The sequence below is a fragment of the Paramisgurnus dabryanus genome, chromosome 1, assembly GCF_030506205.2.
Source record: "Paramisgurnus dabryanus chromosome 1, PD_genome_1.1, whole genome shotgun sequence".
Taxonomy (NCBI): Eukaryota; Metazoa; Chordata; class Actinopteri; order Cypriniformes; family Cobitidae; genus Paramisgurnus; species Paramisgurnus dabryanus.
In genome coordinates this window covers 30002610-30028560 of record NC_133337.1, presented here as the reverse complement: position 1 = coordinate 30028560, position 25951 = coordinate 30002610, and the positions used below count along the sequence as shown (strand labels likewise).

General features: G+C 37.2%; 1 protein-coding gene across 1 annotated transcript; it reads right to left on the bottom strand.

Moving 5' to 3' along the window:
* Positions 1-9541: 9541 nt before the first annotated feature.
* On the bottom strand, positions 9542-21546 carry LOC135779400 (uncharacterized). The gene is made up of 4 exons (XM_065290126.2): positions 21372-21546; positions 20659-20837; positions 20413-20535; positions 9542-10717 (listed from the first exon to the last, which is right to left on the bottom strand). The coding sequence occupies exons 1-4, from the start codon at positions 21510-21512 to the stop codon at positions 10117-10119; spliced, it is 1044 nt and encodes a 347-aa protein (XP_065146198.2). The 5' UTR covers positions 21513-21546; the 3' UTR covers positions 9542-10116.
* Positions 21547-25951: the final 4405 nt, after the last annotated feature.

Here is a 25951-nt window from a genome sequence, read left to right as displayed (position 1 = left end):
CTGCTGTACGCCTCTCATATGCGCCAAGCCCATGTGATTTCTCACCTCGCTGTCACCGATTGGATGCCCGCTGACCACCGAACAACTCAATCCAGTCCAAAATATCCCACCGGTTATTCAAGCTGAGTATTTTGGATCTTTCATATGGCGAATAATAACCAGCGTGCATGTGCCAAGGTGCGTCCCTAAATAAAAGGCTTGGTCAGCGCTCTCTGGCCTGCAGATCATCGGGCCTCAGCGGAAGTCACAGAGGGCACGGCTGTTTAAAGACAAGCGTCTGGTACGTGCTGACGGACAAGGGGGATCTACACCGGCAGGCTTGGCAAAGGCTTTTATGAAACCTACTGAATGATGCTATTTCAAATACAGGCCCATCCAAATGAACCGGTTCACCTCGCTTCAGGCCACTGAGGGATTGTGTGCTGGTTAAACAGTAAACGGAGAAGCAACTATACATGTTTATGACCCTTAACAACTGCAAACAAACCTTATCCCTAATGAGCGCACTATTACTTTTTATGGCGTTATAAATTTCGTTTTTAAATAAACTTTCGCGTGCCCGTCACTGGTAAGCTTTCCACTTAAATGGTTTTATAATATAACCTGTTCCTAAAAATACACGTACATCTGGAGTCCCCTGTAGTCACCACCGATGTGAGTTACATATTTGACACTGTTGTAATCGATATAAATTGATACCGAACCCCGAGGTGGTAATCTGTGACCCTGCTGCGCTTGCAGTCAAATATAGAAAGTTTCATGGACGTATTGGCACACGGCAAAATCTCACTATGTGCAAAAAGACAGCGCCGTTCCCGTTGAGAGATAAAGATGGCACGATGCTGTATTCTGGGAACAGGTGTTGTTAATGCACGTGGGTGCGTGTCAATTTAGGATTGAGCCGAAGGGAGCTGAAAGGCATTGTATAGCGTTGAAGGCTCGATCGCGATTGACTTGGACGATCTTAGACAGGCAATAATCTATAGGAGTTGTGTATAAACACAATCACATGCCGTGCCTAAGATCATATGACATTGGGCGTACGGTTCACATTCGCAAAGGATTGACACCTTATTGTAAGTGAATTGGAGCGTGTGCCCCCGGTGAATATAACCAGTGGCCTTCCAGTTTTGGAGCCGGGTCCGAAGCTGAAATAGCAACGGTGGCTGTAATCCTAACATTTCGTTAGAAATCTGATAGGCAGGTGAATGACCTCCATGTCAGAGGAGTACAGCAGCTGTTTTCCATATGCGCCGCAATATAGACACACTGTCAAAATTGAGCTCATGTTAAAATATATTTTATGCAACTATAAGTAAGCCACTGGGTTAAAAGTGTAAATATTGTGGTTGTGTTGTGCTGTCAATCCATTGCTACAGTATGTTTGTCCGGGAAGCCCAACCCAACATTGGCTAAACCAGTGATGTAAGATTGGGGGTGGGACTATCTGTTATATGTGTTTTTTTATATGTAAAGCCCAAAATATGTAATTGTCTGCTTATTACATTAAACCTTTAGTTTTAAAACCTTGCCTTTAGTCCAGTAATATGATCACAGCAAAAAATATAGAAATAAGTATTTTATATATTTGCTATCATTTATTTTATCATTCAAAATGTAATATACCAGAAGTGATCTTCTCCCTATATTCAAACATATTTTTAAAGATGTAATTATGATTTTGTATTCATGTGTTTTGCATGTAAACTGTAAAGGTCATCTTTAAAGAATTTAAAGAAATAGTTCACCCAAAATTGTTCATCCTTATGTTGTTTTAAATCTGTATGAATTTCTTTTTTTCTAAAGAAGATCACTCTAAAAACAAACGGTGCTATATAGCACCAAAAGTGGTTCTTTGCTCGTAATCATAGAAGAACCATTTGTAGGGCCATATAGCACCGGTGAAGCACCTGTATAGAACCATATAGGGGCCATATAGCACCACATATGGTTCTACATGCTTCACCGGTGCTATATGGCAGTGGTTTTCAAACTAGGGGTCGGGGCCCCCAGGGGGGCCGCGAGATGGTGCCAGGGGGGCCCCAGCTTTATGACATTTTATGAAATACATTAATTTATCATAAATTCTGTGTAATTAAACCTAAAAAATAAGGCTACTAACCAAAAGCACTACTTGTATAATTTAATGTTTTTTTTTTTTATTAAAATGTTGAGTTTTAGAACATTTTTTCTCACAAATGGGGGCCACATTCTTTGGGGGCCGCGAAGGAATGCACCGTACACAAGGCGGGCCACACGCTGAAAAAGTTTGGGAACCACTGCTATATGGCACTAAAAATGGTTATACTATTATTACTAGCAAAGAACCACTTTTGGTGCTGTAAAAAAATTATTATTGTATATTATTATTGATGGTAAGCACCCAGCTTACCATCATTTATCAAAATATATTTATAACAATACTTCCATAATATTTTTTTCCTATTATGGAAGTCAGTGGGTACCGTCAGCTTTGTGCTTTATCTTCTTTTGTGTTCATCAGAACATCAACAGATTTAAAACAACCTGAGGATGAGAAAATGATGGCTTTTGTGTGAACGCAAAAAAATTACACACAAGATATGTGCAAAGTTTAATAATAATAATAACAATAATAATTTGTTACATAATGAGCTTTTAAAACTTTTGTTTATCCATGCATTTTTATATGAGAATAAAACTCATATTTCCACAGTGTAGAATAAAAATTGTTTTTTTTAACATGTAGGGAAGGGTGGTCTTTATTTTTCAACTTTTAAAAGTTTGTGCTCTCACCCCATTAATATGTTTGAATAAATAAAATAAAAAATTGGGCGAAATTTTAATTCATATTTAGAGGTTGCTAAAGACCTTTGAAGTTTAACACGTTTGCCTATGTGATGCTTTGTGCTAACATGTATAATTGTTTAATAATATATACTTATGGCAGCAATGGACTTATTTGACCATGCTCCATGCAATTAAAACTATTTTTAGTTGTGATATGTCTTTCAAAGCAAGAAAGCTTCAATGTGAATGAAGCACAAGACAATGGCTGAAGCAACATGACCCTGCTGAAAAAACAGCATACCAGCAAGACCAGCATATGTTGTACCAGCACCAAACCAGCATTAGCACCAGCATCCCATGCTGGTCATACCAGCAAGACCAGCATTGTGTTTTGGTGCTGGTATGCTGGTGACCACCAGGTAAACCAGCATAGACCAGCCTAATTCCCATGCTGGTCCATGCTAGTTGATGCTGTTTTTTTCAGCTGGGAAGCAAGTCCGCTTACTCGGATCAGAAGAGACTGAAACACCTGGAACAAAGTTACCCTCCAAGAAGCAAGTTTTATGTGTGTTGTGCATTTTTGCAAAAATATGTGATTTCTGAAGTATTTAAAGGCTTTGAGCAACCTGTAGATAGGAACAATTTAAAATTTTGCACAGTGTGTTTTTATTGATATCCTAACACAGTGGTTCTCAAACTTTTTCTGTGTGCGGCCCCTTTTGTATACGGTGCATTCCTTCGCGGCCCCCCTCCAAAGAAAATATATGACAAAAACAGTTCTAAAATGTAACATTTTAATTAAACAAAACATATTAAATTATACAAAGTAGTGATGTTGGTTAGTAGGCCTATTATTATTATTTTTTAATTACACAACATTTATGATAAATTAATGTATTTTATAAAATGTCATAAAACTGGGGACCCCAGTTTGAGAACCACTGTCCTAACACATTTAGGGGATGAGAGTTGAACATAAAAAAATTGACCCATTATAAGGACCACCCTATTGTAGGGTCAGTAAAAGCAAATTTTGTGCAAATGTCCCTTCCAGACATCACTTTTCACACTGTGGTTATCCAGTAGCATTACACAATGTGATCCTTGATGTTTGCCCAGGAAAAGTCTTATCGCACCCTCTAGTGGTCAAATTATTCCATTGCATATTAAAATACCATTACAGCAGGTTAATTTTTGCCCCTATTTTTTTTTTAAAGTGTCCCAACTAAGGTTGAATGCCATATGTTATGAACAGTGACATGTAAGACTAGTCTTGCATATTTGGTTCACTCAAAAATGACCCACTATTGTCTCTTAACTTACCATACAACAAAAAATACATTTCTCTGGCCAAAAGTATATTTTAAATATAAGCTAAATACATTTTGTAGAATTGAATATATTTTTGAATTTGGGTATTTCAAGGGCAAGCAAATACATTTCTAAGTTTACATCCCATATTGATTTTTTTCCTAAATATATTTTAAATATATGCTAAATACAAGCTTATTTATAAAGTATATTTTTTGAAGTTAAAAATATATTTCATATTAACCTTTTTTTAAAACTCTTATGTTTACGGGTTCGTAACAAAAAGTTTTTATTCCAATGCGACGTTTATATATTTCCTTTGATTTAAATATATGGAGGGCTAAATATATTTTTTAATGCTTTAAAATTGATTTACTTTTAAAATATATTTCAAAATATACAAAATAATATTTTATTTTATTTCAGCAAATATATTTTTTGGCAATTTTTGTTTATTTTTAAAATATTTTTTGCCGTATGTGTTGACTTCTGAGTGTAAATGTCAATTATTAATCAAAGTTTAAAATTTAGAAGTGGGTATACCCCATGCCATCTAATAAAGAAATGGGTATACCCTGCACTGTATAACAGGTTGTGAACTATTTCCCTATGTGACAAAACCCAGCTAAAGTCACTTTTTGTGATTTACAGATTTCTACATAAAAATCGGTAAATAATATAATAATGTAAAGAATATTTTGTGAAAATATAACCTTGATATATTTAATATTGACTGAGTGAGATCATGTCAAAGACTGAAATCAATGTGAAGCTCCAAATCATGAGACTTCAGCCTGGATTTCACAGACCGGGTCAGATATTTTTACTATGTTAGTATATGTGCCAAGAAACACTTCAGTTCTGTTTAGTGCCTCATAACTAAACACCGTTCCTTTAAGCTTTTATATACCAAGAAGTACAGTAGTCAACTTTAGCTAATGACATTTGTCAGCTGTTTATGTGTGTTTTACACTGGAGCCCGTCCTGCCGATATTCCCAGTTGGAATGAAAGGAATTCCTATCAGTGGAGAGTATAGGGCAGAGCGGTGCCGAAATGGGAGACTGGGGGGTAAAATATCAGCTTGGGTAAAACTTGACCAGATAATCGGAGCGTGAAACCAGAGAGCCATTACACTCATACACAAACACAGCGCATGAGAAACAAACCACATGCTTATATCTACACACTGAGTCAGCAGAGAAGTTAACGCATGGCGTACTTCATCTAAAAGTGATAAGAATACTGGGATTGTGACCCTGTGTTAAAGGTGTATTAAGAAAGATTTGTAAATCTATTCACATTTCAATTACAATAACATCATCAATTTCTGCAATAACAAGTTTGTTTTATTTCTGCAACACAACACAGTGTTGGGTCAAAATCTGAAGCTGGTCATCGGACCGTTGTTGTAATTCTAACAATAATGTGAACAATTACAATTCCCATTTTCTGTTTCATCATTACAAAATGTTTCATTAAATAAAGAATATTTAACTTCCAATTTTACGAGTCACTTACAGATAATCATTATCAACCATTCATACATTTGTCAAGCTTGCGTAAAAGTGAAACAAACATGAAGCAATAAACAGTTTTAAATGAAACATGGCAGCTTTAAATGGATAAAAACAACACTGTAGGGATGTAAATACAGTACACTCAATAGGTTGTAGTGTTGTTTAGCTGTGTAATGACTTTATGGTCAGTGAAATATATTTCAAGAGAAACATAACTATAGTATTTCTTTTCAGGTAAAGATTTAATGTTACCATTGTCTACTTAAAAGTGTGTACACAAAAACTAAATAGTGCATACTATTTAGGGTATAGTAAGCAAATTGGGACGCAGCTTTAGTCTCTGATGCATATTCACGAAAGCAACACTCATGCGTCGACCATAGATATATTTATACATAGATTCGTCAATCAACCACTCCATAGATGTTAGCCAGGGCAACCATCTGGGATCTTTATGGATACTCAACATATTATGATTTGGGACACACTAGTTCTAATTTTGAATTTTATTTAGGATGGATAGTATTCAAATTAGGACGCAGGGTGACTTCATGAGCACAAAAAGTATTATTGTCACTTCATAAAAAATTGTGAGTTACGTTGCTGTCTATAGGGACTCAGAAAGCTCTTGAATAATATCTTAATTTGTGTCCCGAAGATAAATGAAGGTCTTATGGGTGTGGAACGGGGTGAAGTTATGCTTTAAGACAGTAGTGTTTAATTATTAAACAGGCTAATCACTCACTGGACAGATTTTAGTATAAAATTAAATATGCCATTAACCCTGATTAGGGTTCATTAAAGGGACTCTTCAATTATAACACACTGAAAGTGAATCGAACTGAGGCTGTCAATCACTAACATTCTGTTGAACATCTGTGTTTCAATGAGGAAATTAAATCATACGTGCTCACAACAACATGTTTATTTTAATTTTGGGTTAACTATCTTTAAAGAAAGTCTTTCGTGTCTTTACTGGACCGCAAAACACCTTGCGACTTAAGTTTACATAACCGTTTTCTTCGTCTGCGCAAAAAGTAATAAGACCGCGAAACACCTAGCGACAACCGCTGACGTATCCTGTTTTTTTGTCTCAGCAAAAAAGTGATTAGACCGCGAAACACCTAATGACTAGCGCTGACGTAACCTTTTTTTAGTCTCAGCAAAAAAGTGATTAGACCGCAAAACACCTAGCGAACTAGAGTTGACGTAAGCGTTTTCTTAGTCTGCGCAAAAAGTTATAAGACCGCAAAACACCTTGCGACAAGCGCTGACGTAACCTTTTTTTGTCTCAGCAAAAAAGAGATTAGACCGCAAAACACCTAGCGACTAGAGTTGACGTAACCGTTTTCTTCGTCTGCGCATAAAGTAATAAGACCGCAAAACACCTTGCGACTTAAGTTGACATAACTGTTTTCTTCGTCTGCGCAAAAAGTAATAAGACTCCGAAACACCTAGCGACAACCGCTGACGTATCCTGTTTTTTTGTCTCAGCAAAAAAGTGATTAGACCGCGAAACACCGTATGACTGGCGCTGACGTAACCATTTTCTCAGTCTGGCCAAAAAGTGATAAGACCGCAAAACACCTAGTGACTAGCGCTGACATAACCTTTTTTAGTCTCAGCAAAAAAGTGATTAGACCGCTAAACACCTAGCGACTAGAGTTGACGTAACCGTTTTCTTAGTCTACGCAAAAAGTAATAAGACCGCAAAACACCTTGCGACTTAAGTTGACATAACCGTTTTCTTCGTCTGCGCATAAAGTAATAAGACCGCAAAACACCTTGCGACTTAAGTTGACATAACCGTTTTCTTCGTCTGCGCAAAAAGTAATAAGACTGCGAAACACCTAGCGACAACCGCTGACGTATCCTGTTTTTTTGTCTCAGCAAAAAAGTGATTAGACCGCGAAACACCTAATGACTAGCGCTGACGTAACCATTTTCTCAGTCTGGCAAAAAACTGATAAGATTGAGAGACACCTAGCAACTAGAGTTGACGTAACCGTTTTCTTCGTCTGCGCAAAAAGTAATAAGACCGCAAAACACCTTGCGACAACCGCTGACGTATCCTGTTTTTTTGTCTCAGCAAAAAAGTGATTAGACCGCGAAACACCTAGTGACTAGCGCTGACATAACCTTTTTTAGTCTAAGCAATAAAGTAATTAGACCGCGAAACACCTTGCGACTAGAGTTGACGTAACCGTTTTCTTAGTCTGGCCAAAAAGTGATAAGACCGCAAAACACCTAGTGACTAGCGCTGACATAACCTTTTTTAGTCTAAGCAATAAAGTAATTAGACCGCGAAACACCTTGCGACTAGAGTTGACGTAACCGTTTTCTTAGTCTGCGCAAAAAGTAATAAGACCGCAAAACACCTTGCGACTTAAGTTGACATAACCGTTTTCTTCGTCTGCGCATAAAGTAATAAGACCGCAAAACACCTTGCGACTTAAGTTGACATAACCGTTTTCTTCGTCTGCGCAAAAAGTAATAAGACTGCGAAACACCTAGCGACAACCGCTGACGTATCCTGTTTTTTTGTCTCAGCAAAAAAGTGATTAGACCGCGAAACACCTAAGGACTACACTGACGTAACCATTTTCTCAGTCTGGCCAAAAAGTGATAAGACCGCAAAACACCTAGTGACTAGCGCTGACATAACCTTTTTTAGTCTAAGCAATAAAGTAATTAGACCGCGAAACACCTTGCGACTAGAGTTGACGTAACCGTTTTCTTTGTCTGCACAAAAAGTAATAAGACCGCGAAATGACTAGCGACAACCGCAGACGTATCCTGTTTTTTTGTCTCAGCAAAAAAGTGATTAGACCACTAAACACCTAGCGACTAGAGTTGACGTAAGCATTTTCTTAGTCTCGCAAAAAGTAATAAGACCGCGAAACACCTAGTTTCAAACGCTGACGTAATCTTTTTTTAGCCTCAGCAAAAAAGTGATAAGACCGCGAAACACCTAATGACTAGCGCTGACGTAACCATTTTCTCAGTCTGGCCAAAAAGTGATAAGACCGCAAAACACCTAGTGACTAGATCTGACATAACCTTTTTTAGTCTAAGCAAAAAAGTGATAAGACCGCAAAATACCTAGCGACAAGCGCTGACGTAACCTGTTTTTTTTGTCTCAGCAAAAAAGTGATTAGACCGCGAAACACCTAGCGACTAGAGTTGACATAACCGTTTTCTTCGTCTGCGCAAAAAGTAATAAGACCGCGAAACACCTACAGTAGCGACAAACGCTGACGTAACCTTTTTTTAGTCTCAGCAAAAAAGTGGTAAGACCGCGAAACACCTAATGACTAGCGCTGACGTAACCATTTTCTTAGTCTGGCCAAAAAGTGATAAGACCGCAAAACACCTAGTGACTAGATCTGACATAACCTTTTTTAGTCTAAGCATAAAAGTGATAAGATTGAAAAACAACTAGTGACAAGTGCTGACGTAACCTTTTTTTTGTCTCAGCAAAAAAGTGATAAGGCCGCGAAACACCTAGCGACTAGCGCTGACGTAACCTTTTTTTAGTCTCAGCAAAAAACTGATAAGATTGAGAGACACCTAGCAACTAGAGTTGACGTAACCGTTTTCTTAGTCTGCGCAAAAAGTGATAAGACCACGAAACATTTAGCGACTGGCGCTGACGTAACCATTTTCTTAATCTCAGCAAAAAGTTATAAGACTGCGAAACACCTAGCAACTAGCGCTGACGTAACCGTTTTCTTAGTCTGCACAAAAAATTTTAATATCGTAAAACACCTAGCGACTAGCGCTGACGTAACAGTTTTCTTAGTCTGCGCAAAAAAGTGATAAGATCGCAAAACACCTAGCGACTAGCGCTGACGTAACAGTTTTCTTAGTCTGCGCAAAAAAGTGATAAGATCGCAAAACACCTAGCAACTAGCGCTGACGTAACAGTTTTCTTAGTCTCAGCAAAAACATGCAATCTGTCCTTTGCTTTGAAACAATATTTTGAACAAATCTCACAATCGTCTGTGTAATAAAAAGTGTAAAGCAAGAAACTTATATTTCATTTCAGTAGGAGACAAAAATATATACTCATACGGATCTCAACACCCTGGAAAATGTATGGCATTATTTATAAAACTCCTTTGAGGCACTTCCTGTACTTCCTCTGGAACAGTACAGACCCCAGGGTCCAGCTTCGACATGGCTTAATGATCCTTTGCGTTTCCATGGCAACCAGATGAATGATGACATGTCATACAGCCGTGTCTTGACTACACAAAACTGTGTACAGAAAAGGCACATGAGCTCCAGTTTAAAAGTTTCAAAGTTTTTGAAGCACCTTTTTTGTAAGCGTAAGTCAATTAATTTTGACTATGTCAAGAATTTCAGCTAAAGTAGCAATGCCATGGTCATGGGTTCGATTCCCAGGAAATGCACATACAAAAACTATAGTTTGAATGCACTGTAAGTCCTTTTGTACAAATGTAAAAATCAAGATTTGAAAAGTCAACTAAACATAAATCTTGCTGCTTTCTTTACTCAAGCCGCATGTCTCATCCCTGTGCGGCACAGGCGTTTCGGGGAAGGTGTTGGGCAGGTCATGGTTATCTTGGGAAACTTCTGTCCCTGAGAGTTGCAAAGCTCCACAGTGCGTTCCATCAGTGAGTTGTACGGACCCCTGCATGCAGACAACAGATCCACCTGATCCTGTCGACAAGGAACGCGGGGCTGCGGTAGAGCCGTGCGATAAGGAAGAGGAGAGTGGAGGATTTGGCGACAGAGATGCTCCTGAAACCCAGAAAAGGGCTCCAACAGGTGGGTCGCCAGCGGGCAGTCAAACACTCGGCCGTTTGATGCATGAGCTTTCTTCAGCACAGACCTCAGGGGCTGGCACGCTATGTCAGCCTGCCTCATCTGCTGTACGTCATGAGGACTGATAGGATACACTGCCTGCACTACAGGACTTTGGAAAGTTAGGCGAGATCTCGGAGACACTCCAGAGGCTCCGGCAGTGGCTATGCAGGGCTCATTTTCTTCAACATTGTGCACCTTGACAGACAAAGCTGTCTGGTTGACAGGAACAATTTTCGGATGGATGAATGCATGAGTGGGTTTTGAATTGAATTCCCTTTTCTCAGGCCTTTTATAAAAAAGGAAAAAAATTGATGTTGAAAAAACAGAGGGGAACAGATTATAATACATACATATTGCATGACAAACACTGAGGTGAATGTACTAATCTCATCTTTACCATTGTTCATTCTTAATATTGGGAATGTGATCTATGGCATGTCAGTGTTGAAATTAAAGTGTATGCATCCATAATTTTAACTTTTTCACTAAAGCCAGTTACCAACCACCAACAACACCTAGCAACACACTAAAAAACCCTCATAAAAGTTTAGCAACCACATAACAACACCCTTGCCACCTCATAGCAACACACTAAAACCCCCTCAAAATGTATTAAACATACACACCCTAGAAACCTCATAGCAACATGTTGAAAGCCATTCACAATATTTTAAAAACCATATCGCAGCACCCTAACATCCTCACAACAGCACACTACAAGCCCTCATAAAATGTTATTAACCATACAGCTACACCATAGCAAACTTATAGCAACACACTTAAAACCTCTCAAAATGTGTTAAATATACAGCTACACCCTAGCAACCTCATAGCAGCACACTAAAAAACCTCAAAAAAACTTTGTCAACCATACAACAACACCCTAGCAACCTCATAGCAACACAATAAAAAACAATCAAAACTGTATTAAATATAAAAACACACCCTAGTAACTTTATAGCAACATATTGAAAGCTATTCACAATATTTTAAAAAACATAGACCAGGACCCTAGCAACCTCATAGCAACACACTAAAAACCTCTCAAAAACGTTATTAACCATACAACAACACCCTAGCAACCTCATAGCAGCACACTAAAAAACCTCAAAAATCTTTGTCAACCATACAACAACACCCTAGCAACCTCACAGCAACACAATAAAAAAACAATCAAAACTGTATTAAATATATAGACACACCCTAGTAACTTCATAGCAACATATTGAAGGTTATTCACAATATTTCAAAAACCACAGAGCAGCACCCTAGCAACCTCATAGCAACACACTAAAAACCTCTCAAAGCTGTATTAAACATACAGACGCACACTAGCAGCCTCATAGCAACATATTGAAAGCCACTTACAATATCAACCATACAGCAACACCCTAGCAACCTCATAGCAACACACTTAAAATGCCTCAAAAACTTTATTTACCATACAACAGCACCCTAGCAACCTCATAGCAACAAGCATAAATCACTCTCTTTGTTTGTAAACCATATAGCAACACCCTAGCAACCTCATAGCAACACACTAAAAATCACTCCGTATACTTTGTAAACCATACAGCAAAACCCTAGCAACCTCATAGCAACACACTAAAAATCACTCTGAATAATTTGTAAACCATATAGCAACACCCTAGCAACCTCATAGCGACACACTAAGAATCACTCTGTATACTTTGTAAACCATACAGCAACACCCTAGCAACCTCATAGCAACAAACTAAAAATCACTACATATACTTTGTAAACCATACAGCAACCCCCTAGGAACCTCATAGCGACACACTAAAAATCACTCCATATACTTTGTAAACCATACAACAACACCCTAGCAACCTCATAGCGACACACTAAAAATCACTCTGTATACTTTGTAAACCATACAACAACACCCTAGCAACCTCATAGCGACACACTAAAAATCACTCTGTATACTTTGTAAACCATACAACAACACCCTAGCAACCTCATAGTGACACACAAAAAATCACTCCGTATACTTTGTAAACCATACAACAACACCCTAGCAACCTCATAGCGACACACTAAAAATCACTCTGTATACTTTGTAAACCATACAACAACACCCTAGCAACCTCATAGCGACAAACTAAAAATCACTCCGTATACTTTGTAAACCATACAACAACACCCTAGCAACCTCATACCAACACACTAAAAACCCCTAAAAACTTTATTAACCATACAACAACACCCTAGCAACCTCATTGCGACACACTAAAAATCCTCTGTATACTTTGTAAACCATACAACAACACCCTAGCAACCTCATAGCGACACACTAAAAATCACTCCGTATACTTTGTAAACCATACAACAACACCCTAGCAACCTCATAGCGACAAACTAAAAATCACTCTGTATACTTTGTAAACCATACAACAACACCCTAGCAACCTCATACCAACACACTAAAAACCCCTAAAAACTTTATTAACCATACAACAACACCCTAGCAACCTCATAGCGACACACTAAAAATCACTCCGTATACTTTGTAAACCATACAACAACACCCTAGCAACCTCATACCAACACACTAAAAATCACTCCGTATACTTTGTAAACCATACAGCAACCCCCTAGCAACCTCATAGCGACAAACAAAAAATCACTACATATACTTTGTAAACCATACAGCAACCCCCTAGGAACCTCATAGCGACACACTAAAAATCACTCCATATACTTTGTAAACCATACAACAACACCCTAGCAACCTCATAGCGACACACTAAAAATCACTCCGTATACTTTGTAAACCATACAACAACACCCTAGCAACCTCATAGCGACACACTAAAAATCACTCCGTATACTTTGTAAACCATACAACAACACCCTAGCAACCTCATAGTGACACACAAAAAATCACTCCGTATACTTTGTAAACCATACAACAACACCCTAGCAACCTCATAGCGACACACTAAAAATCACTCCGTATACTTTGTAAACCATACAACAACACCCTAGCAACCTCATAGCGACACACTAAAAATCACTCTGTATGCTTTGTAAACCATACAACAACACCCTAGCAACCTCATAGCGACAAACTAAAAATCACTCCGTATACTTTGTAAACCATACAACAACACCCTAGCAACCTCATACCAACACACTAAAAACCCCTAAAAACTTTATTAACCATACAACAACACCCTAGCAACCTCATTGCGACACACTAAAAATCCTCTGTATACTTTGTAAACCATACAACAACACCCTAGCAACCTCATAGCGACACACTAAAAATCACTACGTATACTTTGTAAACCATACAACAACACCCTAGCAACCTCATAGCGACAAACTAAAAATCACTCTGTATACTTTGTAAACCATACAACAACACCCTAGCAACCTCATACCAACACACTAAAAACCCCTAAAAACTTTATTAACCATACAACAACACCCTAGCAACCTCATAGCGACACACTAAAAATCACTCCGTATACTTTGTAAACCATACAACAACACCCTAGCAACCTCATACCAACACACTAAAAATCACTCCGTATACTTTGTAAACCATACAGCAACCCCCTAGCAACCTCATAGCGACAAACAAAAAATCACTACATATACTTTGTAAACCATACAGCAACCCCCTAGGAACCTCATAGCGACACACTAAAAATCACTCCATATACTTTGTAAACCATACAACAACACCCTAGCAACCTCATAGCGACACACTAAAAATCACTCCGTATACTTTGTAAACCATACAACAACACCCTAGCAACCTCATAGTGACACACTAAAAATCACTCCGTATACTTTGTAAACCATACAACAACACCCTAGCAACCTCATAGCGACACACTAAAAATCACTCCGTATACTTTGTAAACCATACAGCAACCCCCTAGCAACCTCATAGCGACACACTAAAAATCACTCCGTATGCTTTGTTAACCATACAACAACACCCTAGCAACCTCATAGCGACACACTAAAAATCACTCTGTATACTTTGTAAACCATACAACAACACCCTAGCAACCTCATAGCGACACACTAAAAACCCCTAAAAACTTTATTAACCATACAACAACAGCCTAGCAACCTCATAGCGACACACTAAAAATCACTCCGTATACTTTGTATACCATACAACAACACCCTAGCAACCTCATACCAACACACTAAAAATCACTCCGTATACTTTGTAAACCATACAGCAACCCCCTAGCAACCTCATAGCGACAAACTAAAAATCACTACATATACTTTGTAAACCATACAGCAACCCCCTAGGAACCTCATAGCGACACACTAAAAATCACTCCATATACTTTGTAAACCATACAACAACACCCTAGCAACCTCATAGCGACAAACTAAAAATCACTCCGTATACTTTGTAAACCATACAACAACACCCTAGCAACCTCATAGTGACAGACTAAAAATCACTCCGTATACTTTGTAAACCATACAACAACACCCTAGCAACCTCATAGCGACACACTAAAAATCACTCTGTATGCTTTGTAAACCATACAACAACACCCTAGCAACCTCATAGCGACAAACTAAAAATCACTCCGTATACTTTGTAAACCATACAACAACACCCTAGCAACCTCATACCAACACACTAAAAACCCCTAAAAACTTTATTAACCATACAACAACACCCTAGCAACCTCATAGCGACACACTAAAAATCTTCTGTATACTTTGTAAACCATACAACAACACCCTAGCAACCTCATAGCGACACACTAAAAATCACTCCGTATACTTTGTAAACCATACAACAACACCCTAGCAACCTCATAGCGACAAACTAAAAATCACTCTGTATACTTTGTAAACCATACAACAACACCCTAGCAACCTCATACCAACACACTAAAAACCCCTAAAAACTTTATTAACCATACAACAACACCCTAGCAACCTCATAGCGACACACTAAAAATCTTCTGTATACTTTGTAAACCATACAACAACACCCTAGCAACCTCATAGCGACACACTAAAAATCACTCCGTATACTTTGTAAACCATACAACAACACCCTAGCAACCTCATAGCGACACACTAAAAATCACTCCGTATACTTTGTAAACCATACAACAACACCCTAGCAACCTCATAGCGACAAACTAAAAATCACTCTGTATACTTTGTAAACCATACAACAACACCCTAGCAACCTCATACCAACACACTAAAAACCCCTAAAAACTTTATTAACCATACAACAACACCCTAGCAACCTCATAGCGACACACTAAAAATCACTCCGTATACTTTGTAAACCATACAACAACACCCTAGCAACCTCATACCAACACACTAAAAATCACTCCGTATACTTTGTAAACCATACAGCAACCCCCTAGCAACCTCATAGCGACAAACAAAAAATCACTACATATACTTTGTAAACCATACAGCAACCCCCTAGGAACCTCATAGCGACACACTAAAAATCACTCCATATACTTTGTAAACCATACAACAACACCCTAGCAACCTCATAGCGACACACTAAAAATCACTCCGTATACTTTGTAAACCATACAACAACACCCTAGCAACCTCATAGCGACACACTAAAAATCACTCCGTATACTTTGTAAACCATACAACAACACCCTAGCAACCTCATAGTGACACACAAAAAATCACTCCGTATACTTTGTAAACCATATACAACAACACCCTAGCAACCTCATAGCGACAAACTAAAAATCACTCCGTATACTTTGTAAACCATACAACAACACCCTAGCAACCTCATACCAACACACTAAAAACCCCTAAAAACTTTATTAACCATACAACAACACCCTAGCAACCTCATTGCGACACACTAAAAATCCTCTGTATACTTTGTAAACCATACAACAACACCCTAGCAACCTCATAGCGACACACTAAAAATCACTCCGTATACTTTGTAAACCATACAACAACACCCTAGCAACCTCATAGCGACAAACTAAAAATCACTCTGTATACTTTGTAAACCATACAACAACACCCTAGCAACCTCATACCAACACACTAAAAACCCCTAAAAACTTTATTAACCATACAACAACACCCTAGCAACCTCATAGCGACACACTAAAAATCTTCTGTATACTTTGTAAACCATACAACAACACCCTAGCAACCTCATAGCGACACACTAAAAATCACTCCGTATACTTTGTAAACCATACAACAACACCCTAGCAACCTCATAGCGACACACTAAAAATCACTCCGTATACTTTGTAAACCATACAACAACACCCTAGCAACCTCATAGCGACAAACTAAAAATCACTCTGTATACTTTGTAAACCATACAACAACACCCTAGCAACCTCATACCAACACACTAAAAACCCCTAAAAACTTTATTAACCATACAACAACACCCTAGCAACCTCATAGCGACACACTAAAAATCACTCCGTATACTTTGTAAACCATACAACAACACCCTAGCAACCTCATACCAACACACTAAAAATCACTCCGTATACTTTGTAAACCATACAGCAACCCCCTAGCAACCTCATAGCGACAAACAAAAAATCACTACATATACTTTGTAAACCATACAGCAACCCCCTAGGAACCTCATAGCGACACACTAAAAATCACTCCATATACTTTGTAAACCATACAACAACACCCTAGCAACCTCATAGCGACACACTAAAAATCACTCCGTATACTTTGTAAACCATACAACAACACCCTAGCAACCTCATAGCGACACACTAAAAATCACTCCGTATACTTTGTAAACCATACAACAACACCCTAGCAACCTCATAGTGACACACAAAAAATCACTCCGTATACTTTGTAAACCATATACAACAACACCCTAGCAACCTCATAGCGACAAACTAAAAATCACTCCGTATACTTTGTAAACCATACAACAACACCCTAGCAACCTCATACCAACACACTAAAAACCCCTAAAAACTTTATTAACCATACAACAACACCCTAGCAACCTCATTGCGACACACTAAAAATCCTCTGTATACTTTGTAAACCATACAACAACACCCTAGCAACCTCATAGCGACACACTAAAAATCACTACGTATACTTTGTAAACCATACAACAACACCCTAGCAACCTCATAGCGACAAACTAAAAATCACTCTGTATACTTTGTAAACCATACAACAACACCCTAGCAACCTCATACCAACACACTAAAAACCCCTAAAAACTTTATTAACCATACAACAACACCCTAGCAACCTCATAGCGACACACTAAAAATCACTCCGTATACTTTGTAAACCATACAACAACACCCTAGCAACCTCATACCAACACACTAAAAATCACTCCGTATACTTTGTAAACCATACAGCAACCCCCTAGCAACCTCATAGCGACAAACAAAAAATCACTACATATACTTTGTAAACCATACAGCAACCCCCTAGGAACCTCATAGCGACACACTAAAAATCACTCCATATACTTTGTAAACCATACAACAACACCCTAGCAACCTCATAGCGACACACTAAAAATCACTCCGTATACTTTGTAAACCATACAACAACACCCTAGCAACCTCATAGTGACACACTAAAAATCACTCCGTATACTTTGTAAACCATACAACAACACCCTAGCAACCTCATAGCGACACACTAAAAATCACTCCGTATACTTTGTAAACCATACAGCAACCCCCTAGCAACCTCATAGCGACACACTAAAAATCACTCCGTATGCTTTGTTAACCATACAACAACACCCTAGCAACCTCATAGCGACACACTAAAAATCACTCTGTATACTTTGTAAACCATACAACAACACCCTAGCAACCTCATAGCGACACACTAAAAACCTCTAAAAACTTTATTAACCATACAACAACAGCCTAGCAACCTCATAGCGACACACTAAAAATCACTCCGTATACTTTGTATACCATACAACAACACCCTAGCAACCTCATACCAACACACTAAAAATCACTCCGTATACTTTGTAAACCATACAGCAACCCCCTAGCAACCTCATAGCGACAAACTAAAAATCACTACATATACTTTGTAAACCATACAGCAACCCCCTAGGAACCTCATAGCGACACACTAAAAATCACTCCATATACTTTGTAAACCATACAACAACACCCTAGCAACCTCATAGCGACAAACTAAAAATCACTCCGTATACTTTGTAAACCATACAACAACACCCTAGCAACCTCATAGCGACACACTAAAAATCACTCCGTATACTTTGTAAACCATACAACAACACCCTAGCAACCTCATAGCGACAAACTAAAAATCACTCCGTATACTTTGTAAACCATACAACAACACCCTAGCAACCTCATAGCGACACACTAAAAATCACTCCGTATACTTTGTAAACCATACAACAACACCCTAGCAACCTCATAGCGACAAACTAAAAATCACTCCGTATACTTTGTAAACCATACAACAACACCCTAGCAACCTCATACCAACACACTAAAAACCCCTAAAAACTTTATTAACCATACAACAACACCCTAGCAACCTCATAGCGACACACTAAAAATCACTCCGTATACTTTGTAAACCATACAACAACACCCTAGCAACCTCATAGCGACAAACTAAAAATCACTCCGTATACTTTGTAAACCATACAACAACACCCTAGCAACCTCATAGCGACAAACTAAAAATCACTCCGTATACTTTGTAAACCATACAGCAACCCCCTAGCAACCTCATAGCGACACACTAAAAATCACTCCGTATACTTTGTAAACCATACAACAACACCCTAGCAACCTCATAGCGACACACTAAAAATCACTCCGTATACTTTGTAAACCATACAACAACACCCTAGCAACCTCATAGCAACACACTAAAACCCCTCAAACCCGAGGATGTTTATCAGGATTTCAGTCACATTAAGATCCAATAATCTTTTCTATAACAAACTCAGATTGATGAGGGAGACATACTGAAACTCACTGCTCTTTAATTAAATAACAAGCACAAAAGTGATGCTCCTCAAACACACCTCATGCTTCACAACCTCACTTTAATTCAACTTTATTGAGAGACTGTAATTTTATTTTATGAGCTCAGCTGTAGGGCTGATAGTAAGAAATCTCTCTCTCTCTCTCTCTCTCTCTCTCTCTCTCTCTCTCTCTCTCTCTCTCTCTCTCTCTCTCTCTCTCTCTCTCTCTCTCTCTCTCTCTCTCTCTCTCTCTCTCTCTCTCTCTCTCTCTCTCTCTCTCTCTCTCTCTCTCTCTCTCTCTCAGCCTAAAATAAATGAGGGATGCAGAAAAACTACTTTCCCACGTGATTCCTGAAACTAACCAAGCTTTAAATCATTAATAAGCAGAAAATGACTCCGCACATATCTGCTGGGTGAGATATCGACTGCCTTTTCATTTCTGCTCAGTGAATTTAATGAACAAACTCCCTAAATGCAACAAGAAGTCGAGTCACGCAAAAAAATAATGGTCTCTCCTGCCTACAAAGTGACGAATATGAAAGACAGTGAAAGGCAGTGAATGTTAAGTCTGTTTTCATTGCAAGGCTCTCCTACTGATTTAATCTATGACCTTACAGTTTTATGTTTACTGTTACATGATTCATTTTTTTTATATAGCACGATATAATGTACTTCAAGAAAGTGCATGATAAGATGATTTTTTCATTGTTTAGCTTATAATACGCAGAAAAAAAATGTGTGGGTCAAATATTTTTGCGTCTGGGGACATTATGTATTATAAAAACATTTATGGCATGTGTCACTTATTCTATAAAACCTATTTACAATTTTTTATTAATAATAAATACCAATTTTTGTTTTGGTATCTCAAACTTGAAAAAATGGCAGGCTGGGCTCTCAGGTAGGATAGGTTTGATTTATTTTTGCTGGTAATGCAAAATCATTCAAATTTAAGGAGCCAATACCTGCATCCAGCCCTGCAAGGAGGTCTCTGGAGGTCCGTTTCCATCCAAAACTTCTTGGATTTGGTAATTGGTGGCAGCTTGAAGCCAGTTTTACACCCAGTGCCTTTCACAATCAAACTACACCTGCAATCACACCAGCATTATCTGACCTCAGTTCAGTATATAAGTACATTTATAATCAATGAGTCTGAAGAATTGTAATATATGTTAACTGGACTTGAAACAAATGAAACAAGTATTAAGTACCTGGAGGTTATGATGGGGGGTAAACCAGCAATGACTTTGTGTGATCTTATCTGTTTTGATTGGAGGGTCAATGCAGTCAATGCTGGCAAGCTCTTGTGACTCCGAACATCATCATCGTCATCTTCATCCCTGATTGGTTCCCTGACACCAGGTAAGCGTGGAAGGCTGGCAATTACATCCTATGTGATACAAGCAGGTGTATTTATTATTCAAGAGGTCTGGTGGTGGCTAGAAGGGATACAGCAAAGGCCAAATATTAGTTAAACCTAGACCTGAACTTACATTTCACAGATTTAGGCTGTAGCTGTATCCCATCTAGGCAAAACCAAGAGGTTTGGGACAATATTTTATGAGTGGGGTTAAACGAGTACCATGCAGTATAATAAAGCCACACAACTTATGCTATAAAAGTTTGCTTCCCTTTAGCTTTATCCGTTTTGTTGGTATGCTTTACACAAAATGTTAAGATGGTTTGTTAATTTCCCATTTCCCTCCCTAAAGTTACTTCTTAACAATATGTCAATAAAAGCAACTCGAAAGAATGACTTTATGTATACAGAACAAGAAAAAAACTTAATGATATAGATGAGATAGCAGTTACAGCCCTTCCACTTGCCATTCACTTGCTTCATAAACTTTTATTTTGTATTTTACTGTTGTGATAAAAAAAACGTATTTGTGGCGATAAATTGAGGCAAGTGATGCAGTGTTACCCGTCGCTGCAAGAGTGACACCGGTTCTGAGAAATGTGATGGCACAGGTGACACATCGCGACAAGGCGACTGACTTCTGTGTTTTCTGATTTTCTTGGACGACCTGTTGACAGAACATGTGGTGTTTATAAACAAATCCATTTGACCAAAAGAATGGGTTAAAACAACCCAGCATTTTGGGTTAAAGCAACTCAACATAGGTTGAATTACAAAAAAAGATACAATTTTAACCCAATGATGGTTAAAAAAATCCCAGCATTTTTTAAAAGTTTATCTCAGCTATTATATTTCACATTAACTGCAAATTGCTAATAATTTAATAATTTAATTGTTAACACCTACAATTTTTTTAAAACATACATTTCCTTACTTTAAGTGAAAAAATTAAGGTGGAATATAAATAAATGGTAACACCTAAAATATTTAAACATCTTTAACTTAAATTTTTCACTTAAAGTTAAAACTCCTTTATAGGCGTTACTATTTCAAGTAATTTTATAAGTTGATCCAACGTTTACTTTTTACATTGTACAATTAATTTCAACTTTATTGACTAGTGAGGAGTGGCAATAAATTATAAAATTAAAGTTAAAATAACTTAAGCTAATTCAACTTTATTTATATAATTTATAGCAACTCCTCACTAATCCAAGTTGAAATTAATTGTAAATTTAAGTTGATTAAACTTAAAAATGTAAGTGCAACAAGGATTTTTTTTTTACAGCGCACCTATTGATAAAATGTATAGCATGTAATGCACTTTAAGTCACTTTGGATTAAATTCATAAATACATGTGTCTAATATGAGAGTTAAACATTTATACTTAAAGATTTATACCATGCAATATTTTTTGTAACTGAAACATGAAATATAATCAAACCCAATACTTATTATTATTAAATGTATATTAAAAATATCAAGGTTATATTTCACAGAATGTTGACAGAAGATGATTTTAGGTAGAAAACAGTAAGACTTTAGCTGGGTTTTTACAGGCAGGGTCAAATATTAGCATTTTTACAATATTAATAATTTATATACTAATTATATTATTATTTGGCAGGGTCAAATATTTGCATTTTTTATAATATTAATAATTGATATAATATTAATTACATTTAATTGTATAAATTATTAAATGTATATTAAAAATATTAAGGTTATATTTCACAGAATGTTAACAGAAGATGATTTTTAGTAAATCACATGAAACTTTAGCTGGGTTTTCACAGGCAGGGTCAAATATTTGCATTTTTTGTTGAGCATTACCAATCTCCATTTCCATCCATGACACAGCGTCTGCCAGTAAAGCCCATTTCGACTCTATTCACCCTTGAAGAGAACAAGAAGCGTAAAAAGAGCGCACTGAGATATTCCTAATTACTAAATAAACTCATTCATTTTCCACTTCATCTTATAAACAATTGTTTAATTACAAATGAATCTCCGCTTATCTTTACAAACAGGATTTCAAAAATTCCATTACTGTTGAAGGCCATTAACATATAAATAGATGTTTTGTCGCATAAATTCAATGCTTGTGCAGTGAAAATATATTTTCAGCCACAGTGGAGATCAGTTATACTTTACTGATACAGCAGAATTGATTTAAATCAATCTCATGCTTTCAGATATTAATCACAGACAAAATACACCGTGAAATATAACACTTGTTGCCTGCCCATTTCCTTCAGTATAAAACAAACCTTTTGTTTCATGTGAAAATTGTCAGTCCCATCCAGATTATAAGTCTTAAACCAATAGCTTTAGCATGGACACTAAAGCATTAATTTGTGCCTTTTATCCAACAAAAGATTATAAAAAGTTACGGATATAAATTATATATCATTGATGTAAATGGTAAAATGTATAATAGCTGTCAAAACGTACACAGCTGTACCTAAAGGGTGCATAATAGTTGTAAATATCTGTACCTATTAAACATAACCTTTGAGAGAAATCTTTATAACAAATCCTTAAAACCCAAAACAAACCAGATGTATTAATATCTGAGATGTCAAAAACTTACCATGAGCATGTCGGATATTACCAAAAGCACTCGGAGCAAGAGATGACCACCTGACCACTGCCGAGAACAAACACTAAAATCAGGACATAATAATGACCACACTTACAGACCAGTAAAACCAGAAGACAACTAAACTCATGTCTTCTCATTGGCTGAAATGGTCCCATAACCCTACAGTTGTTTCCTGTAAAATGATTTGCAAATGATTATTAATACTAGTACTCAATGTATTTGTCAATATCAACATTTGTCAATATTAAAAGCAATATCAATGTTTGTCAAGACCAAGCAAATATCAATATTTGCTGATATCAATCTGAGGTGGGGGGGTGTTAGGGTCGCTATCAATATTTGTCAATATTTAAATATCATGTCAATATCAAAAGCAATATCAACATTTGTAAATATCAAGACAATATTTGTTAGTATGAAGTAAATATCGAATGCTATATTGATATGTTTGTCAGTATAAAGCCAATATAAATATTTGTAATTATCAAACCCAATATTTGTCAATATCAATTCAACATCAACACTTATCTTGTACTGAGCCAATATCAATATTTGACAACAACTGGCCGATATCAACACTTGCCGGTCTCGGAAGTGCTATCATTATCCATCGGCATTGAACTCTGTGGGGTTTTTGTTTTGTTTTGTTGTCTTTTCGCAATATTTATGCAGTTTCAATATTTATCAACATAAAAAAATATCAATATTTATCTATGAAAATATCAATATTTATCAACACCAAGCCAATATCAATATTTATCAGTGACAAACACATATTTATTACTCGCGAACACAATATCAATATTTGCCGCTACCAAGCCGACGTCAACATTTGCCAATACCAAGCTAATATCAATATTTGGCAATATCAATGCAACATCAACATTTGTCAATACTGAGCCAATATTAACAGCTGAACGATATCAACAGTTAACAATATCTGAAGCACTATCGATATTCAGCAACATCCAACTCTGTTTTTATATATATTTATGCTGTATCAATATTTATCAATATAAAAATTTAATATTTATCTCATCTGTCAATATAAAACCAATGTCGATATTATTATTATTTTTTTTTCAAAACATAGTCAATATCAATATCTGACAATATCAATGTTAATGTTTATCATTATCAAACCAATGACGATATTTGCCGATGCATAGTCGATTTCAATACTTGTCAATACCTGTCGATATCGATGTTGATGTTTATCGTTAACGGGCAAGTGCCGATATTTGACGATGCGGAGTCGATATCAATATTTTGCGGTGCCATGTTGCTGTTTAGCATTGTCAAACCAATGTCGATATTTGGCGCTACCGAGTCGATGTCAATATTTGCCAATAGCGGTGTCAATGTTTATCAATATCAAACCTATGTCAGCATATGTTAATATCAAGACGGTAATTGTTGCTGCCAAGCCACTATCAATAATTGTCGATATAAAATCGATATCAATATTCGCCAATACAAGCCAATATCAATATTTGCGATTAACATAGATTCCACAAAATAGATTTTTGGTTGCTGAAATAACCAGTCAAGGTTTTTAAAACATAACATTTCTTTCTCACCTTTATAGTTTGAAGAACCTCTCCATTAAAAAGAACGTTTGTGCATCGTTCTTTATGAAACCACGAAAGAACCGTTCTTCATAAGATTGTAGAGATTTAACCCTGGCACACAGCTATAGTAAGCATCATTAGTGAGATGATATGAGTTACATTGCTCATCAGGGGGTGAAGTCTCTCTACATTGTTTGAATCCGGCTTAGAGGTGAAACATTAAGCTCCTGGCTTTAAAGCTGCTTCAAGCGACTGCTCGGCGGGCCATAAAGGGTCTCTGTCAGCAGCGGGGAGGTATTAATCTGCAGCGCATGAACGCCATCCAGACTTTTTACGGCCTCCTGCTGCGTTCTCCCATAGGCACCGCAGTCAAACACTGCGACGTCGACATAAAAAACACATTCCATCTTTAACAATGATTAGCTTTTTTGGTCTCGCTCGCTTGCTCACAATGATATCATTACATATACACACAATTTGGAAGAAAAGCCTGTGTGCCTAAAGTATCTTTTTTGGATCTTAAATGTATCTGAGAAGTTTACTTTAGGATACTTTGGGTCAATCAATATGAATTTTAATGCCAAGAGCGATATTTAAAGCATGGGGTGATGGCAACAGCAAACATGATATCACAGTGAAACATCACCTTTATAAACAAGGTTGCCATTTTGTAAGAATTATGAGAGTCAAACAAAATCTTACTGTTATTAAGGAAATGCAAAAGAATAAGAATAAAACATCTTAGGCCACATCAGGTTTTAATGACTATTTTTTTTGGTTGCGATGGCCGGCATCATCAATCCAAATAAACAATTACGCCTTATCCCTCACACCTTCAATGTAAATCAGGCCTATGTAAATAGAGATTTAATAGCGTTTGCGTGACTCATTAGCGTGCAAATTGGAAACGGGTTCATTTACCCTACAACAAACATAGCTAATGTGCATTCATGTTTCCAGCTTATAA